Raw genomic sequence first — 27,898 nt, forward strand, 5'->3', positions numbered from 1 at the left:
CTTCACTATATATTCCTGGTCGCACCGTTCTCCGACTTGTCGGGAGTTCGGAGGCCAACAGAATAAGGGGAAAAGGCCAAGATGCAGCACTTAACTTTATTGACTTTGGCGCTCACCTTGATTGCAACGATTTGTTTTGCAAAGTCACCCTATCAATCAGTTCTTCAGCACAGCAGGATAAGAGGTAGACAGCATGGGTAAGGCGCATACGTTATTATTCCAATGATAATGTGCGCATAGAAAGTTCTGCGTTCTGCAATTTCAAAGGGCAAAAGCAAATAACTTTTGTTCGTATAATTACAAAGCATGATTTATGTTTTATGCTATAAAATATATAGACTTCTAGAGCTACTGATTTTTAATGGCATACTGTGTTGTATTTCACAACTGCTTGAAGTAAAGTGAACCGGTAATTCGATATAAGTGATAGGCAAACTCAAAGTGTCTACTGTAATGTGCCGGTAAAAAAATAAAACTGAATGAAATATTCTCTCATCTCTTTTAGACCCAATGTGTGCGCGATGCAAAAGATACAGGGGACCGACAAGAAATATTTCACCAACTGCAAGCAATGGTACCATCGCAAGATCTGCGGCAAGCCAACGTAAGTGTAATATAAACATGTTATTCACATGCATGTTAATTTGAATGGTTGACAGTGAGTTGATTTATTAAAACATGCTGCGTTAATATATTGGTATTATAGCCTACTAGTGTAGACTATACATATAGTGTGCATGGATAAACAGGCCATCATTAAGGAAGGAAGATCTGAAAACTTTTTTTTTGTCATTTGTGCTGAGCATATCTTGATTTAGATATGAAAACGATATATTTTAAGTAAGTTTTCCACTGGGGTAAATAAGGAATTTTCCTTTCGTGTGGGTTTATTGAAGAAGAACTCCCAACTAAGATTGTCAAGCTGAACGAAAAGTAGCTGAAACATTTAACCTTCACCTCTACTCTGCTGAAAGCAGCATGGCTAAAGACAGAAACCCACAGACTAACTGAGTTCTACCATGACAACTGCATCCCAAATTGCACCCTATTCCTTGTATAGTGCACTACTGTTGACCAGAGACAATAGGGTAGTGCACTACTGTTGACCAGGGCCCATAGGGTAGTGCACCACTGTTGACCAGAGACAATAGTGCACTACTGTTGACCAGTGACAATAGGGTAGTGCACTACTGTTGACCAGAGCCAATAGGGTAGTGCACTACTGTAGACCAGGGTAGTGCACTACTGTTGACCAGGGACAATAGGGTAGTGCACTACTGTTGACCAGAGACAATAGTGCACTACTGTTGACCAGGGACAATAGGGTAGTGCACTACTGTTGACCAGAGCCAATAGGTTAGTGCACTACTGTTGACCAGGGCCCATAGGGTAGTGAACTACTGTAGACCAGGGCCCATAGGGTAGTGCACTACTGTTGACCAGGGCCCATAGGGTAGTGCACTACTGTTGACCAGGGCCCATAGGGTAGTGCACTACTGTTGACCAGGGCTCATAGGGTAGTGCACTACTGTTGACCAGGGCCCATAGAGTAGTGCACTACTGTTGACCAGGGCCCATAGAGTAGTGCACTACTGTTGACCAGTGACAATAGGGTAGTGCACTACTGTTGACCAGAGCCAATAGGGTAGTGCACTACTGTAGACCAGGGTAGTGCACTACTGTTGACCAGGGACAATAGGGTAGTGCACTACTGTTGACCAGAGACAATAGTGCACTACTGTTGACCAGGGACAATAGGGTAGTGCACTACTGTTGACCAGAGCCAATAGGTTAGTGCACTACTGTTGACCAGGGCCCATAGGGTAGTGAACTACTGTAGACCAGGGCCCATAGGGTAGTGCACTACTGTTGACCAGGGCCCATAGGGTAGTGCACTACTGTTGACCAGGGCCCATAGGGTAGTGCACTACTGTTGACCAGGGCTCATAGGGTAGTGCACTACTGTTGACCAGGGCCCATAGAGTAGTGCACTACTGTTGACCAGGGCCCATAGAGTAGTGCACTACTGTTTACCAGGGCCCATAGGGTAGTGAACTACTGTTGACCAGGGCTCATATGGTAGTGCACTACTGTTGACCAGGGCCCATAGGTTAGTGTACTACTGTTGACCAGGGCCCATAGGGTAGTGCACTACTGTTGACCAGGGCCCATAGGGTAGTGCACTACTGTTGACCAGGGCCCATAGGGTAGTGCACTACTGTTGACCAGGGCCCATAGGGTAGTGCACTACTGTTGACCAGAGGCCCATAGGGTAGTGCACTACTGTTGACCAGGGCCCATAGGGTAGTGCACTACTGTTGACCAGGGCCCATAGGGTAGTGCACTACTGTTGACCAGGGCCCATAGGGTAGTGCACTACTGTTGACCAGGGCCCATAGGGTAGTGCACTACTGTTGACCAGGGCCCATAGGGTAGTGCACTACTGTTGACCAGGGCCCATAGGGTAGTGCACTACTGTTGACCAGGGCCCATAGGGTAGTGCACTACTGTTGACCAGGGCCCATAGGGTAGTGCACTACTGTTGACCAGGGCCCATAGGGTAGTGCACTACTGTTGACCAGGGCCCATAGGGTAGTGCACTACTGTTGACCAGGGCCCATAGGGTAGTGCACTACTGTTGACCAGGGCCCATAGGGTAGTGCACTACTGTTGACCAGGGCCCATAGGGTAGTGCACTACTGTTGACCAGGGCCCATAGGGTAGTGCACTACTGTTGACCAGGGCCCATAGGGTAGTGCACTACTGTTGACCAGAGGCCCATAGGGTAGTGCACTACTGTTGACCAGGGCCCATAGGGTAGTGCACTACTGTTGACCAGGGCCCATAGGGTAGTGCACTACTGTTGACCAGGGCCCATAGGGTAGTGCACTACTGTTGACCAGGTCCCATAGGGTAGTGCACTACTGTTGACCAGAGCCAATAGGGTAGTGCACTACTGTAGACCAGGGCCCATAGGGTAGTGCACTACTGTTGACCAGGGCCCATAGGTTAGTGCACTACTTTTGACCAGGGCCCATAGGGTAGTGCACTACTGTAGACCAGGGCCCATAGGGTAGTGCACTACTGTTGACCAGGGCCCATAGGTTAGTGCACTACTTTTGACCAGGGCCCATAGGGTAGTGCACTACTATAGACCAGAGCCCATAGGGTAGTGCACTACTGTTGACCAGAGCCCATAGGTTAGTGCACTACTGTTGACCAGGGCCCGTAGGTTAGTGCACTACTGTTGACCAGAGCCCATTTGGAACGTAACCATAGAATAGAGATAGATGATGTACAGTGAGAAGGAACTGATTTGCCTGAGTGAGCTATGCTAAGTTGGTACATTTTCCAGTCCAAAACACCAGCTTGCTTAACGTCTAAACCTTCAGAGAGAGTAAGCATGATGAAGGTGACAGTTATAAGGAGCACATAAGTGAAATTCCTTCCTGAAACAGTAGCCCAACTATTTAAGTCGCTAACCATAATAACTCGCTGTTGAAAAAGTGACATGCAGTGAGGTCTGTTTTCAATCATCTGCTAGGATTAACCTTGTTAAGATCGGTTCAGTTGGCAAGCAGCTAGCTCCATGTTGAAGTGGGAAGTTTTTTTCTTCATCCTTTTATGAGAACTTCTCCTGCAGTCGTTGGGTCCTGCCAGGACAGTCTGATGTCAGTGTAAAGGAAAGAGAGTGTGCATCCTAAATGGCACCCTATTCCCTATATAGTGCACTACTTTTGATCAGAGCCCTATGGCCAATGGCACCCTATTCCCTATAGAGTGCACTACTTTTGACCAGAGCTCTATTACTTTTGATCGAGCCCCATAGGGATCTGGTCAAAAGTAGTGCACTATATAGGGAATAGGGTGCCATTTGGGATGTTAGGTCTGTTATAATGCAAAACGTCCCAACAGTCCTGGGAGAGAAAATATCCTGTTAAAGGTGTTAATGACTTAATGGTCCAGTGTTTAAAACGTTCAGCTGTATTAGTCTCTAGTCTAGCTGTAGTAGTCTCTAGTCTAGCTGTAGTCTAGCTGTAGTAGTCTCTAGTCTAGCTGTAGTAGTCTCTGGTCTAGCTGTAGTAGTCTCTAGTCTAGCTGTAGTCTAGCTGTAGTAGTCTCTAGTCTAGCTGTAGTAGTCTCTGGTCTAGCTGTAGTAGTCTCTAGTCTAGCTGTAGTAGTCTCTGGTCTAGCTGTAGTCTAGGTGTAGTAGTCTCTAGTCTAGCTGTAGTAGTCTCTAGTGTAGCTGTAGTCTAGCTGTAGTAGTCTCTAGTCTAGCTGTAGTAGTCTCTGGTCTAGCTGTAGTAGTCTCTAGTCTAGCTGTAGTCTAGGTGTAGTAGTCTCTAGTCTAGCTGTAGTAGTCTCTAGTCTAGCTGTAGTCTAGCTGTAGTAGTCTCTAGTCTAGCTGTAGTAGTCTCTGGTCTAGCTGTAGTAGTCTCTAGTCTAGCTGTAGTAGTCTCTAGTCTAGCTGTAGTAGTCTCTAGTCTAGCTGTAGTAGTCTCTAGTCTAGCTGTAGTAGTCTCTAGTCTAGCTGTAGTAGTCTCTGGTCTAGCTGTAGTAGTCTCTGGTCTAGCTGTGGTAGTCTCTAGTCTAGCTGTAATAGTCTCTAGTCTAGCTGTAGTAGTCTCTGGTCTAGCTGTAGTAGTCTCTAGTCTAGCTGTAGTAGTCTCTAGTCTAGCTGTAGTAGTCTCTAGTCTAGCTGTAGTCTAGCTGTAGTAGTCTCTAGTCTAGCTGTAGTAGTCTCTGGTCTAGCTGTAGTAGTCTCTAGTCTAGCTGTAGTCTAGCTGTAGTAGTCTCTAGTCTAGCTGTAGTAGTCTCTAGTCTAGCTGTAGTAGTCTCTAGTCTAGCTGTAGACTAGCTGTAGTAGTCTCTAGTCTAGCTGTAGTAGTCTCTGGTCTAGCTGTAGTCTAGCTGCAGTAGTCTCTGGTCTAGCTGTAGTATTCTCTGGTCTAGCTGTAGTCTAGCTGTAGTAGTCTCTAGTCTAGCTGTGGTAGTCTCTGGTCTAGCTGCAGTATTCTCTGGTCTAGCTGTAGTCTAGCTGTAGTAGTCTCTGGTCTAGCTGTAGTAGTCTCTGGTCTAGCTGTAGTAGTCTCTGGTCTAGCTGTAGTAGTCTCTAGTCTAGCTGTGGTAGACAACATGGAGCAGGGACAACTATTTCTAAACCATTTTATTTGACTACCTTACTGATAATATGTATACACTACCAGTCAAAAGTTTGGACACACCTACTCATTCAAGGGCATGTCTTTATTTTTACTATTTTCTACATTGTAGAATAATAGTGAAGACATCCAAACTATGAAATAACACATGGAATCATGGAGTAACCCAAAAAGTGGTAAACAAATCAAACTATATTTTATATTTGAGATTCTTCAAAGTAGCCACCCTTTGCCTTGAGGACAGCTTTGCACACTCTCGGCATTCTCTCAACCAGCTTCACCTGGAATGCTTTTCCAACAGTCTTGAAGGAGTTCCCACATATGCTGAGCACTTGTTGGCTGCTTTTCCTTCACTCTGCGATCCAACTCATCCCAAACCATCTCAATTGGGTTGAGGTTGGGTGATTGTGGAGGCCAGGTCATCTGATGCAGCACTCATCTCAAATAGCCCTTACACAGCCTGGAGGTGTGTTTTGGGTAATTGTCCTGTTGAAAAACAGATGATAGTCCCACTAAGCGCAAACCAGATGGGATGGTATATCACTGCAGAATGCTGTGGTAGCCATGGTGGTTAAGTGTGCCTTGAATTCTAAATAAATCATTGACAGTGTCACCAGCAAAGCACCTCCACACCTCCTCCTCCATGCTTCACGGTGGGAACCACACATGCAGAGATCATCCTTCCACCTACTCTGTGTCTCACAAAGACACGGCGGTTGGAACCAAAAATGTCCATTGCTCGTGTTTCTTGGACCAAGCAAGTCTCTTCTTCTTATCGGTGTCCTTTAGTAGTAGTTTCTTTGCAGCAATTCGACCATGAAGGCCTGATTTACGCAGTCTCCTCCTCTGAGATGTGTCTGGTAACTCTAATGAAACTGTCAAAGTTCTTGACATTTTCCGGATTGACTGACCTTCATGTCTTAAAGTAATTATGGACTGTCGTTTCTCTTTGCTTATTTGAGCTGTTCTTGCCATAATATGGACTTAGTATTTTACCAAATAGGGCTATCTATAATATATTTTTATTTGTTCAACACTTATTTTGTTACTACATGTGTTATTTCATAGTTTTGATGTCTTCACTATTATTCTACAATGTAGAAAATAGTAAAAATAAATAAAAACCCTGGAATGAGTAGGTTTGTCCAAACTTTTGACTAGTACTATATATAAATAGGATATATATTATTTAGTTTCAAAAGAATGGCTGACAAATGAATATATTAGTAGTAACAGTAATGGAAATTGGTTTCCGTTAGTTTTTGATCTTCTTGTTAAGCTCATGAGTTAGACACAATCCTGTTAGTGTGGTTCTCAGCATTAGGAAATGACTCATCCAGGAATCATTGAGTCATCAACTTTGTTGATGTATCCTCTTCTCTTTTTGTGACATCAACAACGATGGGAAGTTTCAGTGTTAGTTTGGACAAAATACATTCCTGGGTTAGCTAGGTAGTTAGTTTGGACAAAATAAATTCCTGGGTTAGCTAGGTAGTTGGTTTGGACAAAATACATTCCTGGGTTAGCTAGGTAGTTGGTTTGGACAAAATAAATCCTGGGTTAGCTAGGTAGTTAGTTTGGACAAAATAAATCCTGGGTTAGCTAGGTAGTTAATTTGGATGAGATAAATGCTGGGTTAGCTAGGTAGTTAGTTTGGGGGAGATACAGGATGGGTTAGCTAGGTAGTTTGTTTGGGGGAGATATTTATTTTTATACATTTTTTATTTCACCTTTATTTAACCAGGTAGGCAAGTTGAGAACAAGTTCTCATTTACAACTGCGACCTGGCCAAGATAAAGCAAAGCAGTTCGACACATACAACAACACAGAGTTACACATGGAGTAAAACAAACATACAGTCAATAATACAGTAGAAAAATAAGTCTATCTACAATGTGAGCAAATGAGGTGAGATAAGGGAGGTAAAGGCAAAAAAAAGGCCATGGTGGTGAAGTAAATACAATATAGCAAGTAAAACACTGGAATGGTAGATTTGCAGTGGAAGAATGTGCAAAGTAGAGATAGAAATAATGGGGTGCAAAGGAGCAAAATAAATAAATACAGTAGGGGAAGAGGTAGTTGTTTGGGCTAAATTATAGATGGGCTATGTACAGGTGCAGTAATCTGTGAGCTGCTCTGACAGCTGGTGCTTAAAGCTAGTGAGGGAGATAAGTGTTTCCAGTTTCAGTGATTTTTGTAGCTCATTCCAGTCATTGGCAGCAGAGAACTGGAAGGAGAGGCGGCCAAAGGAAGAATTGGTTTTGGGGGTGACCAGAGAGATATACCTGCTGGAGCGCGTGCTACAGGTGGGTGCTGCTATGGTGACCAGCAAGCTGAGATAAGGTGGGGCTTTACCTAGCAGGGTCTTGTAGATGACCTGGAGCCAGTGGGTTTGGCGACGAGTATGAAGCGAGGGCCAGCCAACGAGAGCGTACAGGTCGCAATGATGGGTAGTATATGGGGCTTTGGTGACAAAATGGATGGCACTGTGATAGACTGCATCCAATTTATTGAGTAGGAGGCTCTTTTGTAAATGACATCGCCGAAGTCGAGGATCGGTAGGATGGTCAGTTTTACAAGGGTATGTTTGCCAGCATGAGTGAAGGATGCTTTGTTGCGAAATAGGAAGCCAATTCTAGATTTAACTTTGGATTGGAGATGTTTGATGTGAGTCTGGAAGGAGAGTTTACAGTCTAACCAGACATCTAGGTCTTTGTAGTTGTCCACATATTCTAAGTCAGAACCGTCCAGAGTAGTGATGTTGGACGGGCGGGCAGGTGCAGGCAGCGATCGGTTGAAGAGCATGCATTTAGTTTTACTTGTATTTAAGAGCAATTGGAGGCCACGGAAGGAGAGTTGTATGGCATTGAAGCTCGTCTGGAGGGTTGTTAACACAGTGTCCAAAGAAGGGCCAGAAGTATACAGAATGGTGTCGTATATGCTAGGTAGTTAGTTTGGACAAGATAAATGCTGGGTTAGCTAGGTAATTCGTTTGGGGGAGATAAATGCTGGGTACTTAGTTTGGGGGAGATAAATGCTGGGTTAGCTAGGTAGTTAGTTTGGGGGAGATACATGGTGGTTTAGCTAGGTAGTTAGTTTGGGGGAGATCAATTCTGGGTTAGCTAGGTAGTTAGTTTGGGGAGATAAATGCTTGGTTAGCTAGGTAGTTTGTTTGGACTAGATAAATGCTGGGTTAGCTAGGTAGTTTGTTTGGGGGAGATAAATGCTGGGTTAGCTAGGTAGTGAGATTGGGGGAGAGACATGCTGGGTTAGCTAGGTAGTTAGCTTGGATGAGATAAATGCTGGGTTAGCTAGGTAGTTAGTTTGGGGGAGATCAATTCTGGGTTAGCTAGGTAGTTAGCTTGGATGAGATAAATGCTGGGTTAGCTAGGTAGTTAGTTTGGGGGAGATATATCCTGGGTTAGCTAGGTAGTTAGCTTGGATGAGATAAATGCTGGGTTAGCTAGGTAGTTAGTTTGGGGGAGATCAATTCTGGGTTAGCTAGGTAGTTAGCTTGGACGAGATAAATACTGGCTTAGCTAGGTAGTTAGTTTGGGGAGATATATTCTGGGTTAGCTAGGTAGTTACACAGTAGATAATGGATACCTTGTGTCTCTCTAATCAATCAGTCCGGGTAGTGTTAAATAGCTCGACCACCTCTGAGTGTAAAAGGACAACTCAGGTTACCAACACCAATCTTCCAGATTGGCCCTGTCCTGGACCTTGGGCAGTAAAGGCACTGACAGCCTTCCACAGTAGCGGTGGTTTGATTGACGTCAATGTTAACCTCCCTGCAGGGGGCAAGATGGTATTGGTTATTGCTCTGTCTAACATTCCTCTGAGATTGTGTTGTAGGTTTTGCATGGCACGGGAAAGCCATGTGTTGACCATTGCACCATTATACTGCCTTGGGAATGGGTGTGCTAAGAAAACATGTATTTGCTATTTTGTGTGTGTGTGTGTGTGTGTGTGTGTGTGTGTGTGTGTGTGTGTGTGTGTGTGTGTGTGTGTGTGTGTGTGTGTGTGTGTGTGTGTGTGTGTGTGTGTGTGTGTGTGTGTGTGTGTGTGTGTGTGTGTGTGTGGTGTCTTCTGTTCCCAGCTTTTTCTTGTTATTTGATCTCCCTTGATAAGTATTGTGAAATTATCTAGATGTTTCCTGTAGAAAATTGAACCACAGACACGAACTTGATGACTATGTAACGGGAGACGTTTGCTGGCGATTCACAACAGTGTTTCTTTCATTGGAAATCTCATGAAAGTTGAAGAGGAAGTGAAACTTTGCTGTGGGCGCTGGATGTTTGGAGGAAATGATGGCTTTAGAGGGCACTGTTGAGGGACTTCCATCCCTAAACACACACTAATCATTCATAAGGGAGCCAGGAAAATGTACTTTTTCCATAGCAAGCTAGACCTAAAGTGTCAATTTGAGAGGGCTGGGGCTGGGAGTTTGAGAGTTGCGTTCAAAAGGACATACCTGGGCTTGTGTCAACAAAGGTTCCAAAAAGCTTTTTTATCAGTTTGGATTTAATTACATTTACAGACACAGACATCCATGGAAAGAGGGAGCTGACTTTTTAAAATACTATTCAGAATATTTATTATACTTGTATAATTTTCTCTCTAGCCTGTCTGGGGTGCCAAATGAGCACGGGGTTGCTTTTTTGGGACTATTCTATTGGCCTGTTAGGCCAGGCAAGCAACAAACAAAAAAACACTGAATTTAAAAAAAAGTTATTTCAAATAGTATTTGAACCCAGGTCTGGATGGAGGGGAGTTTTGAACACTGAGGTGTGTTAGCAGCTTTCATTGAGCTGAACTGAACAATCCCTGTCTGTGTGACTGTGAGTGACAACTGGGCTTAACAGGTAATGGGTTAGAATGCAGGCCATGGGGACATGGTGCTGCTGGTGCTAGAGGTTACAGGTCACTTGAGGGGAGACCTCATAACTCTGAGTCACCAATAACCCTAACAACAGCCCATAGCTACCTCCCAACTAGAGGTTGACCGATTAATCGAAATGGCCGATTAATTAGGGCCGATTTCAAGTTTTCATAACAATCGGTAATTTTGGATGCCGATTTTATTTTTTTCACCTTTATTTAACTAGGAAAGTCAGTTAAGAACACATTCTTATTTTCAATGACGGCCTAGGAACGGTGGGTTAACTGCCTTGTTCAGGGGCAGAACGACAGATTTTTACCTTGTCAGCTCAGGGATTCAATCTTGCAACCTTAGGTTAACTAGTCCAACGATCTAACCACCTGCCTCACGAGGAGCCCGCCTGTTACGCAAATGCAGTAAGAAGCCAAGGTAAGTTGCTAGTGAGCATTAAACTTATCTTATAAAAAACAATCAATCAATCAATCATAATCACTAGTTATAACTAACTACACATGGTTGATGATATTACTAGTTTATCTAGCGTGTCCTGCGTTGCATATAATCAGTGCAGTGCGCATTCGCGAAAAAGGACTGTCGTGGCTCCAACGTGTACCTAACCATAAACATCAATGCCTTTCTTAAAATCAATACACAGAAGTATATATTTTAAACCTGCATATTTAGCTAAAATAAATCCAGTTTAGCAGGAAATATTAACCAGGTGAAATTGTGTCACTTCTCTTGCGTTCATTGCATGCAGAGTCAGGGTATATGCAACAGTTTGGGCCGCCTGGCTCATTGCGAACTAATTTGCCAGAATTTTACGTAATTATGACATAACATTGAAGGTTGTGCAATGTAACAGGAATATTTAGACTGATGGATGCCACCCGTTAGATAAAATACGGAACGGTTCCGTATTTCACTGAAAGAATAAATGTTTTGTTTTCGAGATGATAGTTTCCGGATTCGACCATATTAATGACCTAAGGCTCGTATTTTTGTGTGTTATTATGTTATAATTAAGTCTATGATTTGATAGAGCACTACCACCCAACAGCCCTTAGCTACCACCCAACAGCCCTTAGCTACCACCCAACAGCCCTTAGCTACCACCCAACAGCCCCTAGCTACCACCCAACAGCCCTTAGCTACCACCCAACAGCCCTTAGCTACCACCCAACAGCCCTTAGCTACCACCCAACAGCCCTTAGCTACCACCCAACAGCCCTTAGCTACCACCCAACAGCCCTTAGCTACCACCCAACAGCCCCTAGCTACCACCCAACAGCCCTTAGCTACCACCCAACAGCCCCTAGCTACCACCCAACAGCCCCTAGCTACCTTTAAAGCCCCACTCTCAACACCAATGCATTGGTTCTTCTGTTTTTCTCAGCAATCACACTATGTTTTGAAGTAGTAAAATTTGACTAAAGGTGAATCCCAGAGCTAACTGGTCTGTAAAGCTTTATACACGCTCACTTTTACTACAAATTACATCTTGTTTTATTTGTCTGGGAAAGGAACATTTTTGTTTTTTTTTATGAAAAAAAAATGTCACGTTCGTCGTATGGTTGAAGAGAGGACCAAGGCGCAGCGTGATATAAATACATTCTTCTATTTATTATAACGTAACGAAGAATACTTAAACAGACTTACAAAACAACAAACGACCGTGAAGCTATACTACGACAAGTGCAGACACAGGCAACTTACGTAATGACATAGACAATCACCCACGACATACCCAATGAATATGGCTGCCTAAATATGGTTCCCAATCAGAGACAATGATAAACAGCTATCTCTAATTGAGAACCAATCTAGGCAGCCATAGACATACAAACACCTAGACTAGACAAAACCCCATAAACATACAAAATCCCTAGACATGACAAAAACACCTACATCCCCCATGTCACACCCTGACCTAACTAAAATAATAAAGAAAACAAAGATAACTAAGGCCAGGGCGTGACAAAAACAAATTTTTTGGTATAGTACCTATGAATAGAAAGCCAGAGAGAGAGATGGCTGTGTGGGAAATTCAAATCTATCTAGCATGCTAATTTCATCATGGAACCCATAAAGTCAAATGGACGTTCACTCTCTTCTTTAATACTTCTGTCTGGTGGATAGCTTTCCTCAACACTTGGAAGTCTCAATGTACACTGTATTTGAATTATGCGACTTTACTGTTTATTTTGTCTGAAATCCATAGCTACCATCTTTGTTTATGCTTGTGGAGAACACATCGAAGTTGAGTTACCATCTGTTTTGAAAATCTGACTGGTTTGGTTTCCAGGCTACTGTGTTTTACAGGGTTTCCCCATAAACAACCCCCCCACCACCCACCCACCCTCGCTGAATGTTAGGATTGTCCCCTAACCATGTTTCTGAGCTACCAACTACCCTCTCCCTAGGAGTTTAACAGTAGCTAATTGCTCAGATCCTCACTTGGTCTTTAACAGCTTTTACAGTATAGTTCATTATGCTTGAAGGGGATGGTGGAGTTAACTAGGGTTGACGTGACAAGTGGGTATAGATGTGTCTGGCTCAGGTAGTTTTCCATTGACTTTCATCAATGTTAGGACTCAGAGTTGGTCCTCCTTTTTACATTTTAGTCATTTAGCAGACTATTATCCAAAGCGACTTACAGTTAGTGCATTCATCTTTAAAATAGCTTGGGCAGGAACTCTGCTGAAGAGCTTTGACTGGGATGAATGGGATCTGACGCCCCCCCGTAGGGGTGGGAGGGCCAAGAGACCAGAGCTGGCAGAACGGAGTACTCGAGTTGGGATGTAGGGTCTGCAGGGGGGTCGTAAAGATGCCAAATCATTTTTTGCGTAGCTTTCCACACCTTTTGCCTTGTCTTTTTTGACTGTGTTATGTATTGTTAAATGTTGCCACTGTGTTTTTCCTCACTATAACCTACGTGTGCCACTGTTTGATTAGCAATACAAATATTTACACAATGAACTAGCATTCTTCATTCATTATTTTCTGGTTGTATGAAGAACTTGCCACCGAATGTAGCTAGTTAAAACCTTCCTTTTCGTGGATATAGACCACTTATTTTTGACTTAACTTTAAGGTTCACATTTTTATCCGGTACACCTTCGCTTGGCCGCTCTCTCTTTGTTTTTACTGGCCTGTGTTTCAGTATCGCTCTCTTAGTCCCCTAACAGGAGTTTCCCTTGGCCAACCCTGGGTCTGTGGATTCCTCTGCTCCCTCCCTCTCTCTCTCTCTGAGGAAATTAGCTTTTTATGACCTTCCAGGACCAGCTGAGCCCAGTTCAGATTTATTGTGGAAATGTCTCAAATGCACAAAATGACAGAACAATGTGTATAGCATGTGGCTGTATCATTTAACCTAAGACACATTGCTCAATCTTTTGTGGCCTGGTCACAGATCTGTTTGTGGCAAGACAACACAAACAAGATCTGGAAACAAGGCTAGAGTCTTTTGACTTGAAAGGGTAAGGAGAAACTGACCTGTTGTTTTCATCTCTGATTGGCTGCAGTCATCCTTAACACGTGTTCTTATTGGTCAACAGGGTGATCAGCTATGAGTGTTGCCCTGGTTATGAGAAGCTTCCAGGAGAGAAGGGTTGTCCTGCTGGTAAGAAGAAATCTGCTTTATTAGCCTGCAAATCAAGTTATAGCTCAGTCACTTACTATCCATATAATGCAACAGCTAGTCATCAATTCATGTCATGACCAATTTGGGATAATCATTTTTAGACAAGAGACCAGTCAAACAAAATATGGCATCCTACTTTGATTGTCAAATATACATCCATCAAATCAACCATTTGAATTTCATACATTTCCCCCATATGATGGTTAAGACTTTACATTTTTTCCCCCCAGCCCTGCCGTTAGTGAACATCTACAACACGCTGGGTGTGGTTGGAGCCGCCACCACTAAGATGTACTCAGAGAGGGCTCAGCTGAGGGAGGAGATCGAGGGACCAGGAAGCTTCACCTTTTTCGCTCCCAGCAACCAGGCCTGGGCGGCCCTACCCAATGTGAGTGTGTCAGGAGGAGACACTCTCCCTTCACAGGAGAGGGATACACGGAGAGAGAACTGGAAATGAAGTATAATTCACCCCAATCCTGTTGCATCTAGAGATATTGTATTATTCTGACCTCAGACTACGTGTTATCAGCCTAATCAGCCATGGTAGCGTATCTAACGTTTTTTTTTAGGAGCAGTAGATTCTACAACCAAGTCTTTTGTCAGTATATGTAATGGTACGAATGGTTAACTTGTGACTGATCGTTGTTCTGATGAAAATAGGACTCTGGTTTTTACGGTTGTAGGAAATCCTGGACGCTCTGGTGAGCAACGTGAATATTGAGCTGCTCAACGCACTCCACTACCACATGGTGAACCGTCGTTTGACCTCTGAGGACCTGAAGCATGGATCTGCCTTCCCCTCCATGTACCAAGACTTCAACGTTCACATCCACCACTACCCCAACGGAGTGAGTAGCATCTGTCCAATGTTAATGTTGCATTATATTGGAAGCACCGGTGGCTGGTGGCACCTTAATTGGGGAGGACGGGCTCATAGTAATGGCTGTAATGGTATTGACACATCAAACACAGGGGGTTTTCCATCTGTTTGATACCATTCCATTCACTTCATTTCGGTCAGCCATCCTACCCTCACCAGCCTCCTGTGATTGGAAGGTACAGTGGGGAGAACAAGTATTTGATACACTGCCGATTTTGCAGGTTTTCCTACTTACAAAGCATGTAGAGGTCTGTCATTTTTATCATAGGTACACTTCAACTGTGAGAGACGGAATCTAAAACAAAAATCCAGAAAATCACATTGTATGATTTTTAAGTAATTAATTTGCATTTTATTGCATGACATAAGTATTTGATCACCTACCAACCAGTAAGAATTCCGGCTCTCACAGACCTGTTAGTTTTTCTTTAAGAAGCCCTCCTGTTCTCCACTCATTACCTGTATTAACTGCACCTGTTTGAACTCGTTACCTGTATAAAAGACACCTGTCCACACACTCAATCAAACAGACTCCAACCTCTCCACAATGGCCAAGACCAGAGAGCTGTGTAAGGACATCAGGGATAAATTGTAGACCTGTACAAGGCTGGGATGGGCTACAGGACAATAGCCAAGCAGCTTGGTGAGAAGGCAACAACTGTTGGCACAATTATTAGAAAATGGAAGAAGTTCAAGATGACGGTCAATCACCCTCGGTCTGGGGCTCCATGCAAGATCTCACCTCGTGGGGCATCAATGATCATGAGGAATGTGAGGGATCAGCCCAGAACTACACGGCAGGACCTGGTCAATGACCTGAAGAGAGCTGGGACCACAGTCTCAAAGAAAACCATTAGTAACACACTACGCCGTCATGGATTAAAATCCTGCAGCGCACGCAAGGTCCCCCTGCTCAAGCCAGCGCATGTCCAGGCCCGTCTGAAGTTTGCCAATGACCATCTGGATGATCCAGAGGAGGAATGGGAGAAGGTCATGTGGTCTGATGAGACAAAAATAGAGCTTTTTGCTCTAAACTCCACTCGCCGTGTTTGGAGGAATAGAAGGATGAGTACAACCCCAAGAACACCATCCCAACCGTGAAGCATGGAGGTGGAAACATCATTCTTTGGGGATGCTTTTCTGCAAAGGGGACAGGACGACTGCACCGTATTGAGGGGAGGATGGACGGGGCCATGTATCGCGAGATCTTGACCAACAACCTCCTTCCCTCAGTAAGAGCATTGAAGATGGGTCGTGGCTGGGTCTTCCAGCATGACAACGACCCGAAACACACAGCCAGGGCAACTAAGGAGTGGCTCCGTAAGAAGCATCTCAAGGTCCTGGAGTGGCCTAGCCAGTCTCCAGACCTGAACCCAATAGAAAATCTTTGGAGGGAGCCGAAAGTCCGTATTGCCCAGCGACAGCCCCGAAACCTGAAGGATCTGGAGAAGGTCTGTATGGAGGAGTGGGCCAAAATCCCTGCTGCAGTGTGTGCAAACCTGGTCAAGAACTACAGGAAACGTATGATCTCTGTAATTGCAAACTAAGGTTTCTGTACCAAATATTCAGTTCTGCTTTTCTGATGTATCAAATACTTATGTCATGCAATAAAATGCAAATTAATTACTTAAAAATCATACAATGTGATTTTCTGGATTTTTGTTTTAGATTCCGTCTCTCACAGTTGAAGTGTACATATGATAAAAATTACAGACCTCTACATGCTTTGTAAGTAGGAAAACCTGCAAAATTGTCAGTGTATCAAATACTTGTTCTCCCCACTGTATATGATGTTGTGACCTGGCCTGGTCCCAGATCTGTTTGTGCAGTATGACATAGGTCATCTGGGACCAAGCAAGTTGGAACCTCTAGAGAGACAGCTCAACGACAAAAGAGACATGAGCAGATATGTCGTCAGTTAAAAAATATTTACAGTACGATTTTGATAATTTTTCAATTGGTCACATGTTGACCATTAATCAAAAACAAGCTAACTCATGAGACAACTTTTCTTTAATTGTTTCTCGTCATTGCAGATTGTAACAGTGAACTGCGCTCGTCTGGTGAAAACAGACCAGCATGCGACCAACGGCATCGTGCACGTCGTGGACAGAGTCATCACCGCGGTTACCAACGACGTGCACACTTTCATCGACACCGATGATGATCTGGAGACTCTTCGTGTAAGTAAACGACTTTAACAGTTTGTCGCTTCATTCATTCATTCACAGAACAGCCTATCACACTAGAACTCTCTTACCATTTTCGACATGTTGAACATATGCTATGCAATGTTGTGTCAGCTATCGGAATGGTACATTCACTGATCATTGACGCGGTCTCAGTCTTTTGTATTGTATGTGCAATTTGAATCATGTAGAGAAAAGCTGTGTTGATTCAGTGTGTCGATTCAGTGTGTTGATTCAGTGTGTTGATTCTCTGCGTTTTAGACTGCTGTTGCTGCTGCTGGTCTGACCCAAATGCTGGAGAGCGATGGTCACTACACGGTGTTCGCTCCAACCAACGAAGCCTTCGAGAAGATCCCCCCTGAAATGCTCAACAGGATCCTGGGAGACCCCGTGGCTCTGAAAGGTGAATTCTTTTTTTTAAGGACAGTTGGATATAGAACAGGGAGATAGATATTGGATATAGAACAGGGAGATAGATATTGGATATAGAACGGGGAGATAGATATTGGATATAGAACGGGGAGATAGATATTGGATATAGAACAGGGCGATAGATATTGGATATAGAACGGGGAGATAGATATTGGATATAGAACAGGGAGATAGATATTGGATATAGAATGGGGAGATAGATATTGGATATAGAATGGGGTGATAGATATTGGATATAGAATGGGGAGCTAGATATTGGATATAGAACAGGGAGATAGATATTGGATATAGAACAGGGAGATAGATATTGGATATAGAACAGGGAGATAGATATTGGATATAGAACGGGGAGATAGATATTGGATATAGAACGGGGAGATAGATATTGGATATAGAACAGGGAGATAGATATTGGATATAGAATGGGGAGATAGATATTGGATATAGAATGGGGTGATAGATATTGGATATAGAACGGGGAGATAGATATTGGATATAGAACGGGGAGATAGATATTGGATATAGAACAGGGAGATAGATATTGGATATAGAATGGGGAGATAGATATTGGATATAGAATGGGGTGATAGATATTGGATATAGAACGGGGAGATAGATATTGGATATAGAACGGGGAGATAGATATTGGATATAGAACAGGGAGATAGATATTGGATATAGAACAGGGAGATAGATATTGGATATAGAACGGGGAGATAGATATTGGATATAGAACGGGGAGATAGATATTGGATATAGAACGGGGAGATAGATATTGGATATAGAACAGGGAGATAGATATTGGATATAGAACGGGGCGATAGATATTGGATATAGAACAGGGAGATAGATATTGGATATAGAACGGGGAGATAGATATTGGATATAGAACAGGGAGATAGATATTGGATATAGAATGGGGAGATAGATATTGGATATAGAACGGGGAGATAGATATTGGATATAGAACGGGGAGATAGATATTGGATATAGAACAGGGAGATAGATATTGGATATAGAACGGGGAGATAGATATTGGATATAGAACGGGGAGATAGATATTGGATATAGAACAGGGAGATAGATATTGGATATAGAACAGGGAGATAGATATCGGATATAGAACGGGGAGATAGATATTGGATATAGAACGGGGAGATAGATATTGGATATAGAACAGGGAGATAGATATTGGATATAGAACAGGGAGATAGATATTGGATATAGAACAGGGAGATAGATATTGGATATAGAACGGGGAGATAGATATTGGATATAGAACGGGGAGATAGATATTGGATATAGAACGGGGAGATAGATATTGGATATAGAATGGGGAGATAGATATTGGATATAGAATGGGGAGATAGATATTGGATATAGAATGGGGAGATAGATATTGGATATAGAACGGGGAGATAGATATTGGATATAGAATGGGGAGATAGATATTGGATATAGAATGGGGAGATAGATATTGGATATAGAATGGGGAGATAGATATTGGATATAGAACGGGGAGATAGATATTGGAGACGGAAACCCAATGACTTATTAACGTGAAGTAAGTTCTACTTGTGTCTGAACTCTCCATCCAGACCTGCTGAACTACCACATCCTGAAGAACATGCAGTGTGCAGAGTCCATCACATCTGGCACTCCTCTGGAGACCCTACAGGGGACTGTTCTGGAGGTGGGCTGTGATGGGACTGACATGACCCTCAACGGGAAGGCCATCATCCAGAAGAAAGATCAGCTGGGGACCAACGGAGTCATCCACTACATCAACGAGCTCCTCATCCCAGACTCAGGTAATTCAGACCAATAGACAGCCGTCTGTATATGACTTGGAGTCAAACTATTGGACCTCTGCCTCCTTAATGTCATGATTATTACATTAACAAGCTCATCTCAGACAGGTATTGAAAACCAGAGACTTAAATTGAGAGTTGCGTCAACGCCAAATGTAAGCCTCCAATCCAAACCAATGAATCCCTGCCTTCTTTTATGAGATTATTAGTAATGATGAGTCACGTCTGAAAAGGTCTCTGACTGGCATAGGAGTTGAAAGTCGAGTCTGAGTCTGTCTGTCTGGAATGCTACTGCACTGAATATGAAGTAGATTCAACTCAATGGTTCATGTTGAGACAAGACCTCAAGCCTACTAATGAAGAGTCTCTCTGTTCAATGAGAAATGTTCATTTATGTACTGATCTCTTTTTAAGCTAAGACTTTGTTGGAGCTGGCCCAGGGATCCGCCGTTACCACAGCGACCAAGCTGTTTGTTGATGCTGGTCTTGGCTCCCACCTTTCTGGCTCAGAGGCTCTGACCATCCTGACCCCTCAGAATGAAGCTTTCAAAGGTAACATCGATCGATGGCGCTCTCTCTCTCTCCATCTTTTTCTCTCCCCATCACCATCCATCTCTGTCCCTCTCTCTCTCTCTCCCTCTCTCTGTATCCCTCCCTCCCTCTCCCCTCTCTCTGTGCTAACAAACAGCAGTGACTTGAGCCACGATTCTTGACCCATTTCATTGACTCAATCTGATACATTCTGTATCTATTGTTAACAGAGGGTGTGACAATGACCGGTGACCTGAAGAAGCTGTTGAAGAACCACATCCTGAAGGAGCAGCTGTCTTCCGGGTCACTGTACTACGGACAAGAGCTAGAGACTCTGGGAGGAACCAAACTCCGAGTGTTCGTCTACCGTAACGTAAGTACCCTGTAGGACCTACAGCTGGCATCAGATGGTATAAAAGCAGAGGTGCAGATTGATCAATTGAGCTGAATTAAGAGAGTCTGAATACAGGTGTTCTTCTGCAAAAAGACGACTCATTACAGAGATTACCCTCTTCCTAAGGGTTAACTCATTATATAGATTACCCTCTTCCTAAGGGTTAACTCATTATATAGATTACCCTCTTCCTAAGGGTTAACTCATTACAGAGATTACCCTCTTCCTAAGGGTTAACTCATTACAGAGATTACCCTCTTCCTAAAGGTTAACTCATTATATAGATTACCCTCTTCCTAAGGGTTAACTCATTATATAGATTACCCTCTTCCTAAGGGTTAACTCATTACATAGATTATCCTGAATACACTATCCCAAACTATACAAAACATTATTGTGCTGTTTTCATATTAACAATGAACAGTTTATGGCTGGTCATAATTTTCTCCAAATGAGTGACAGAAGGAGGCAGCCTGATTTTAGTGGACTTTTACCCCCGAAACATGTTTTGATCCAATGACACAATACTGTAGAATAGTTATCCAGAATGTTGTTTCACACCGTTTTTCACAGCTCTGCTCTGTTCTCTCCTGGGTGGCAGACGAAGGTTGTTCGGGCAGCAGCTCTCACATTTCTGCTTTGTAATGGAATTTCCAGACGACCACAATAAGCTTTTTTCCACAGAGAGACCACTTGCGAGCCATCATTTCAGAGTAAAGGGCAGACAGGAAGGAAGCCAAGTGCGTCCCTAATGGCACCCTATTCCCTATATAGTGCACTACTTTTGACCAGGGCCCATATGGCACCCTATTCCCTATATAGTGCACTACTTTTGACCAGGGCCCATATGGCTCTGGTCAAAGGTAATGTTCCCTCTTAATTTTTGGGGGGACACTGAGCACATTTCAAGTCTGCTGAGCGCATTGTGAAAATTCTGTGCAACTTCCGGCAAGCGTTTACTGTGAACTCTGAGGCTGTATCTACTTTAAGTTACAGTTTTAACAGTGGTCAAGTAGGCTACTGTGGCTATTTGAACATAATGTAGGACTACCAGAGTGGTCTACCATCAAAAACAATGGAGAAAATGCATCACATAACATTTTAACATGGAAATAGCTGTTCTGTCATAGCAGGAAATGTGTGGTGTTCAATGTTGGCCTACATTCCATGAGACTTTTGAAAAGGAGGTGACTGAAAATGTTGTGTTGTGTGATGAAAGAAACCACTTTACAAAATAAAATTCATTATTATTCTCATACCATTATTAGAGAGAAACAGACACATATTGCCCGCCACTGTCTATTCGCTACTAAGCTTATTCAAGCCTGTCTCAAATTACAACACTGTCCATTTAAGACATTAAAAAAAAAGCTCTTTACCTGACTGGCTTTTCAAAGATGTTTAGAAATGCATATGTTTTGTGCTCTTGTAGGAAACAACCACTCCACCAATGTTGACTAGAAATGAACTATAACTGGGCTAATAACTCACCAATTAGCAAAGGATATGAACAAATGTGCACAGGTGGCTACATGCAGCTTTGATCTCAAAACAAGCGCTCATGCTGTAAACACAGTCCAGTTCAATGTGAATGGCACAGATCCATATATAGCAATGGATATTTGCCTATAGGCCTGCTGCAGCTCTGATTGGTTATGGCGCACCGATTACTGGCCTGAGTCGTGCCTGTCAATGCAATAGAATCATACTCTAATGCGCTCTGCCTACAATAAAATATCTTGCACAGTTAGTTTTGCATAGTTCATTTTCTTTCGATATGTTACATTGAAGGTAGCTAGTACTGCGTTGATTCGATCAGTGAAACTATGCCCTATATAAATAATAAGATGCTATTTGGGATGTTGTCATGGTGACGGGTAGAACAAACCGCTCTCTCTCTCTCTCTCTCTCTCAAAATAACAGAGCCTGTGCATAGAGAACTCCTGTATCGTTGCCCACGACAAGATCGGCCGTTTCGGTAGCATGTTCACAGTCGACAAGGTCCTGACTCCCCCAATGGGCACCATCATGGATGTCCTGAAGGCTGATAACCGATTCAGGTGAGAGTCAATGAATCAGTGAATGATTCAATGAAAAGGATTACCAAGTTTGTCCTCAATAATATCTTGAGGCAATATAATTCAATTTTCATAAGAGCAAGAACAGACATGTAGCATATGAGCAAATAAAAAGATAGTAGCTTCTGCCTACGTTCCACAGCGTGTGTTCTGTAGCTAGACATCCTGAGAAGTCCCTCCAAACGTCTAATGTTTTATCCAGAACTGAAAGGCAATATGCTGCTTCATCTCCACCCACGTTCAGAGACCTGGCTCTTTTCTGTTTACTCTGTATGTTTCTCACTACCAGTGATCTGTTCTGCCATGATTCAACTGATACATGTTCGGTAAATTTGGCACATCAGAAACCACAACTCATCAATGCTTTTTTTAAACTTCCCTATTAGTCAACTGTCAAGTTCTGTTTCTTCCTCTGAAGATGTTTTTTTTTAAAACTGTGTGTGTTGGATATCAGTCAGCTGTCAAGTCTTCGTTCTTCCTCTTGAGGATGGTCTTTCTAAGTGTGTGTTCCCTTCTTTTTTCCAGTCTGTTGGTCGGTGCCATCCAGACGGCTGGCTTGACAGAGCTGATGAACCAGGCCGGTCCTCATACCGTGTTCGCTCCCACCAACGATGCTTTCAGCGCCTTGCCAAAGGCTGACCTCAACAAACTCATGAGTAAGGACATGCCCTGGCTCCAGACATTCTAGTTTTTCTCAAACAAAACCAGTCTCAAACAAGAACACAGGGTTGAGGTCTGGTAATGTAAGACTAGGATAATTATAACAGACAACTCTCTGCCATATGTGCTCTATCACATGCATGCCATATGTGGTGTATGCCATATGTGGTGTATGCCATATGTAGTGTATGCCATATGTAGTGCATGCCATATGTAGTGCATGTCATATGTAGTGTATGCCATATGTAGTGTATGTCATATGTAGTGTATGCCATATGTGGTGCATGCCATATGTAGTGTATGCCATATGTGGTGTATGCCATATGTAGTGCATGCCATATGTGGTGTATGCCATATGTGGTGTATGCCATATGTAGTGCATGCCATATGTAGTGTATGTCATATGTGGTGCATGCCATATGTAGTGTATGCCATATGTAGTGCATGCCATATGTAGTGCATGCCATATGTAGTGTATGCCATATGTGGTGTATGCCATATGTAGTGCATGCCATATGTAGTGTATGTCATATGTGGTGTATGCCATATGTAGTGTATGTCATATGTAGTGCATGCCATATGTAGTGTATGCCATATGTGGTGCATGCCATATGTAGTGTATGCCATATGTAGTGTATGCCATATGTGGTGTATGCCATATGTAGTGCATGCCATATGTAGTGCATGCCATATGTAGTGCATGCCATATGTAGTGTATTTGGGAGACTGGCATCCTGCCTTAACCAAACTGTGAACATGTTTCACGACTGGCTTTGTAAAACAAAGCACTTTTCCAGCAAATAAAAAAGTCAATGGCACCTAAGGACAACCTCATTTGTCCCACGGTGAGAATATGTTCGGCAGACAGACAGAACTATTTGAATGAACCTAATAACCCATCTACACCCAGGAAATGATGACGCAATGGAATGCATCTTGGATGCTAGCACACGTATGAATAGCAAACAGCTGTGGTTAACTGGAGCCAGTTGTTCAGTTACAGTATGACCTACCTACAGTATACTGCAGCTACAATTACACTCGTTTGGGTATATAAAATCATTTATAAAAACGAATAACCCACTGCTGTTTGTTAATGATTGCTCTAACCGTTTCGCAAAAAACAACTGTTTAGATGAGCAGGACACGTTTATAAAAAATAACGTTAGCATCATGTTGAATAACTTCATGTTCAATCACATGGCCACAGCAATAAGAATGTAGCTGTAATGCTAAAGTGTATGCCAAGTACCTTAATAACTCATCAGTTCCGTGTTGTATCTTGCACAACCAATTCCTTTTCACTTTTTAAGCAAATATTCATTCTTCAGTGTTTTAATGCGGACTGGTAGTTTTCCTAATTCCTCTGTTTGTAAACGTCTAGACCATAGAGATACAACATGATCCAGTAGGTGTGCTAATATCAGCTTGTTGTCTAGGCAACCCCAAGGAGCTGGCCAGTGTGTTGAAGTACCACATGGCTAAGGAGATTCTGGTCAGTGGAGGAGTGGGCTCCCATACCAGACTGAAGCCTCTGCAGGGAGACAAGCTGGAGCTGAACATGGTACAGTAGTGACTGTTTGATCCTGGAACAATATGATCCTAGAACAATTTGATCCTAGAACACATGATCCTAGAACAATTTGATCCTAGAACACATGATCCTAGAACAATTTGATCCTAGAACAATTTGATCCTAGAACACATGATCCTAGAACAATTTGGTCCTAGAACAATTTGATCCTAGAACACATGATCCTAGAACACATGATCCTAGAACAATTTGATCCTAGAACACATGATCCTAGAACAATTTGATCCTAGAACAATTTGATCTTAGAACAATTTGATCCTAGAACACATGATCCGAGAACAATTTGATCCTAGAACACATGATCCTAGAACAATTTGATCCTAGAACAATTTGATCCTAGAACACATGATCCTAGAACAATTTGATCCTAGAACACATGATCCTAGAACACATGATCCTAGAACAATTTGATCCTAGAACACATGATCCTAGAACAATTTGATCCTAAAACAATTTGATCCTAGAACAATTTGATCCTAGAACACATGATCCGAGAACAATTTGATCCTAGAACACATGATCCTAGAACACATGATCCCGGAACAATATTATCCTAGAACACATGATCCTAGAACACATGATTCTGGAACAATATTATCCTGGAACACATGATCCTAGAACACATGATCCTGGAACAATTTGATCTTAGAACAATATGATCCTAGAACACATGATCCTGGAACAATATGATCCTAGAACACATGATCCTGGAACAATATGATCCTAGAACACATGATCCTAGAACACATGATCCTGGAACAATTTGATCTTAGAACAATATGATCCTAGAACACATGATCCTGGAACAATATGATCCTAGAACACATGATCCTGGAACAATATGATCCTAGAACACATGATCCAAGAACAATTTGATCCTAGAACACATGATCCTAGAACACATGTGATCCTGTAACTATGTGATCCTAGAACACATGATCCTGGAACAATATGATCCTAGAACACATGATCCTAGAACACATGATCCTAGAACACATGATCCTGGAACAATTTGATCTTAGAACAATATGATCCTAGAACACATGATCCTGGAACAATATGATCCTAGAACACATGATCCTGGAACAATATGATCCTAGAACACATGATCCTGGAACAATTTGATCTTAGAACAATATGATCCTAGAACACATGATCCTGGAACAATATGATCCTAGAACACATGATCCTGGAACAATATGATCCTAGAACACATGATCCTAGAACACATGATCCTAGAACACATGATCCTGGAACAATTTGATCTTAGAACAATATGATCCTAGAACACATGATCCTGGAACAATATGATCCTAGAACACATGATCCTGGAACAATATGATCCTAGAACACATGATCCAAGAACAATTTGATCCTAGAACACATGATCCTAGAACACATGTGATCCTGTAACTATGTGATCCTATAACACACGTTTGATATTGATACTACTAACATGTACTACCATGTAATATCAGTACTGACATGTACTACCATGTAATATCAGTACTGACATGTACTACCATGTAATATCAGTACTGACATGTACTACCATGTAATATCAGTACTGACATGTACTACCATGTAATATCAGTACTGACATGTACTACCATGTAATATCAGTACTGACATGTACTACCATGTAATATCAGTACAGACATGTACTACCATGTAATATCAGTACTGACATGTACTACCATGTAATATCAGTACTGACATGTACTACCATGTAATATCAGTACAGACATGTACTACCATGTAATATCAGTACAAACATGTACTACCATGTAATATCAGTACTGACATGTACTACCATGTAATATCAGTACAAACATGTACTAACATGTACTACCATGTAATATCAGTACAAACATGTACTAACATGTACTACCATGTAATATCAGTACAAACATGTACTACCATGTAATATCAGTACAAACATGTACTAACATGTACTACCATGTAATATCAGTACAAACACGTACTAACATGTAATATCAGTACAAACATGTACTAACATGTACTACCATGTAATATCAGTACTGACATGTACATGTTTTTCTTTTTATTGATGATTTTGTTTTCAGTGGAGAAAAGAGGTACTTATTTTGTTGTGTACTTCTATTGCTTACATCATGTGTGTACAATGCATTGATATCCATTCTTTCAACATGACTTGATTGTCTTGAACCCCTGTTATGAAAATATGAAGTATCATCTTATAAATGACGTGTATGTTTTTTCTCCTTCAGAAGAACCAGACCGTGTACATCAACAAGGTCCCAGTGGTTGAAGCCGACTTGATGGCCACCAATGGAGTTGTCCACGCTGTGGGAGCCATCATAAAGCCACTGCGTAAGAACAATCGCTTTACTGTCCATGAATACTGAATAAACCATTTCACATGACTGTTTTTTAACGCATTGTATTATCCTCCAATTGTCATTCCAACTCTGTCTCGTTCTCTCTCTCTCCTCCAGCTCCTAAGGTTGACAGGGAACAGGCTGATGACCCCATCAGGACTGCCTCTTCCATGAGAGTAAGACATTTATAGACGGTTAACTTATCACATCTCTTTCGACTGTCTTATAAGATGACCGTTGTTGTAAATCCGGAGCTATGTGAATGTTCATTATCTTAAAAATGTGTTTTTGTATTTGTAAATTAGTATCTAAATATTGTTGTATTCCTTTCTTCACAGACGGACTCAAGAATCGGAGTCAAAAATGGTAACTACTCTCTGATCTATATCTCTCACAGTCTCTGTTGTTGAACTGGTGTTAAAGGTTGTTATGATCTTTGTTTTGTTTCAGATGATCTCTTCCAGAAGGTCAGGAAAAGTCTCTCCAGCAGGACGATGACTCGCGTCCAGTAAAACAAATTTAAGAGGAGAAAAAAAACATAATTGCCTACAGTACATCAACACAAAATCAGGGGATTGTTCCTTTTGTTTATGGAATATATTCTTATCTGGAACTCTACAAGGGAGTCTTATCGATCTAATTTTGTCAAAGATTATCAATAATAACGAAGCATTAGATGAAGACAGAGATGGGATATCGCTTAGTGGAATATGTTATATAATTGTTTTCATATACCAAAAACCAAAGATTTGAATTGAATAGAATTACTTGTCTGTTTTCTTTAATGTGAAAATGGTTAACCAGAAAAACAGCAACTAGCTATGACTACATATACTGTATTTTGATCAAAGTGTTTTGAATGTTCACACGTGACTTCTGTTTTTAAATGTAAACGCAGAGCAGATTTTTTGGGGGGAGAAATGTATACTGTATTTTGTTTGGATATGATAGATGTAGCATGTTTCGCATGTTTAGGCTGGAACGGAAAAGCTATTCGTGTACACGCAAATTAAGGTTGAAGTCATGGCCTCTTGAGTTCTCATTCTCTTTCACTTTTGTTGTTGTCATTAAACCTGTTGAAAACAATAATGCACCCACAGTCAAGTCACATGCTTTCCATGTGTAACATACTGTAGCAATATATTTTTTGTGTGGAAACCAAAGAGCAATGGTCGCACATTTCAAAAATAAAATGTTCATTTTGTAGACCCAGAATTTGTTTGGATTTCTTAAACTTCTATCCATGACAACACGTCAGTGTTTCAAGATATTGGCATGG

At 42.1% G+C, this 27,898-nt stretch overlaps 1 protein-coding gene across 2 annotated transcripts; it reads left to right on the forward strand.

The window, feature by feature from the left end:
* Nucleotides 1–7: 7 nt before the first annotated feature.
* On the forward strand, nt 8–27,825 carry LOC139581756 (transforming growth factor-beta-induced protein ig-h3-like). 2 transcript variants are annotated; one of them, XM_071411857.1, is made up of 17 exons: nt 10–197; nt 506–604; nt 13,602–13,666; nt 13,918–14,075; nt 14,371–14,535; nt 16,604–16,750; nt 17,018–17,159; nt 18,787–18,999; nt 19,414–19,551; nt 19,761–19,903; nt 21,848–21,984; nt 22,528–22,658; nt 24,102–24,226; nt 26,509–26,611; nt 26,737–26,795; nt 26,958–26,985; nt 27,070–27,825. In XM_071411857.1, the coding sequence occupies exons 1-17, from the start codon at nt 82–84 to the stop codon at nt 27,129–27,131; spliced, it is 2,031 nt and encodes a 676-aa protein (XP_071267958.1). In that variant the 5' UTR covers nt 10–81; the 3' UTR covers nt 27,132–27,825. The 2 variants fall into 2 exon arrangements, with proteins under 2 accessions (XP_071267959.1, XP_071267958.1); XM_071411858.1 differs by lacking the exons at nt 26,509–26,611; nt 26,737–26,795; nt 26,958–26,985; nt 27,070–27,825 and adding an exon at nt 26,344–26,465 and having other exon boundaries at nt 8–197.
* Nucleotides 27,826–27,898: the final 73 nt, after the last annotated feature.

Source organism: Salvelinus alpinus, chromosome 7 (genome assembly GCF_045679555.1).
Source record: "Salvelinus alpinus chromosome 7, SLU_Salpinus.1, whole genome shotgun sequence".
NCBI classification, from domain to species: domain Eukaryota; kingdom Metazoa; phylum Chordata; class Actinopteri; order Salmoniformes; family Salmonidae; genus Salvelinus; species Salvelinus alpinus.

What these genes read in the sequence shown, in the direction of transcription:
- LOC139581756 (XM_071411857.1), top strand. Translation starts at nt 82, where the DNA reads ATGCAGCACTTAACTTTATTGACTTTGGCGCTCACCTTGATTGCAACG. An exon ending in ATAAGAGGTAGACAGCATGG is followed by an intron (nt 198 to 505) that starts GTAAGGCGCATA and finishes CATCTCTTTTAG; the next exon opens with ACCCAATGTGTGCGCGATGC. An exon ending in AAGATCTGCGGCAAGCCAAC is followed by an intron (nt 605 to 13,601) that starts GTAAGTGTAATA and finishes ATTGGTCAACAG; the next exon opens with GGTGATCAGCTATGAGTGTT.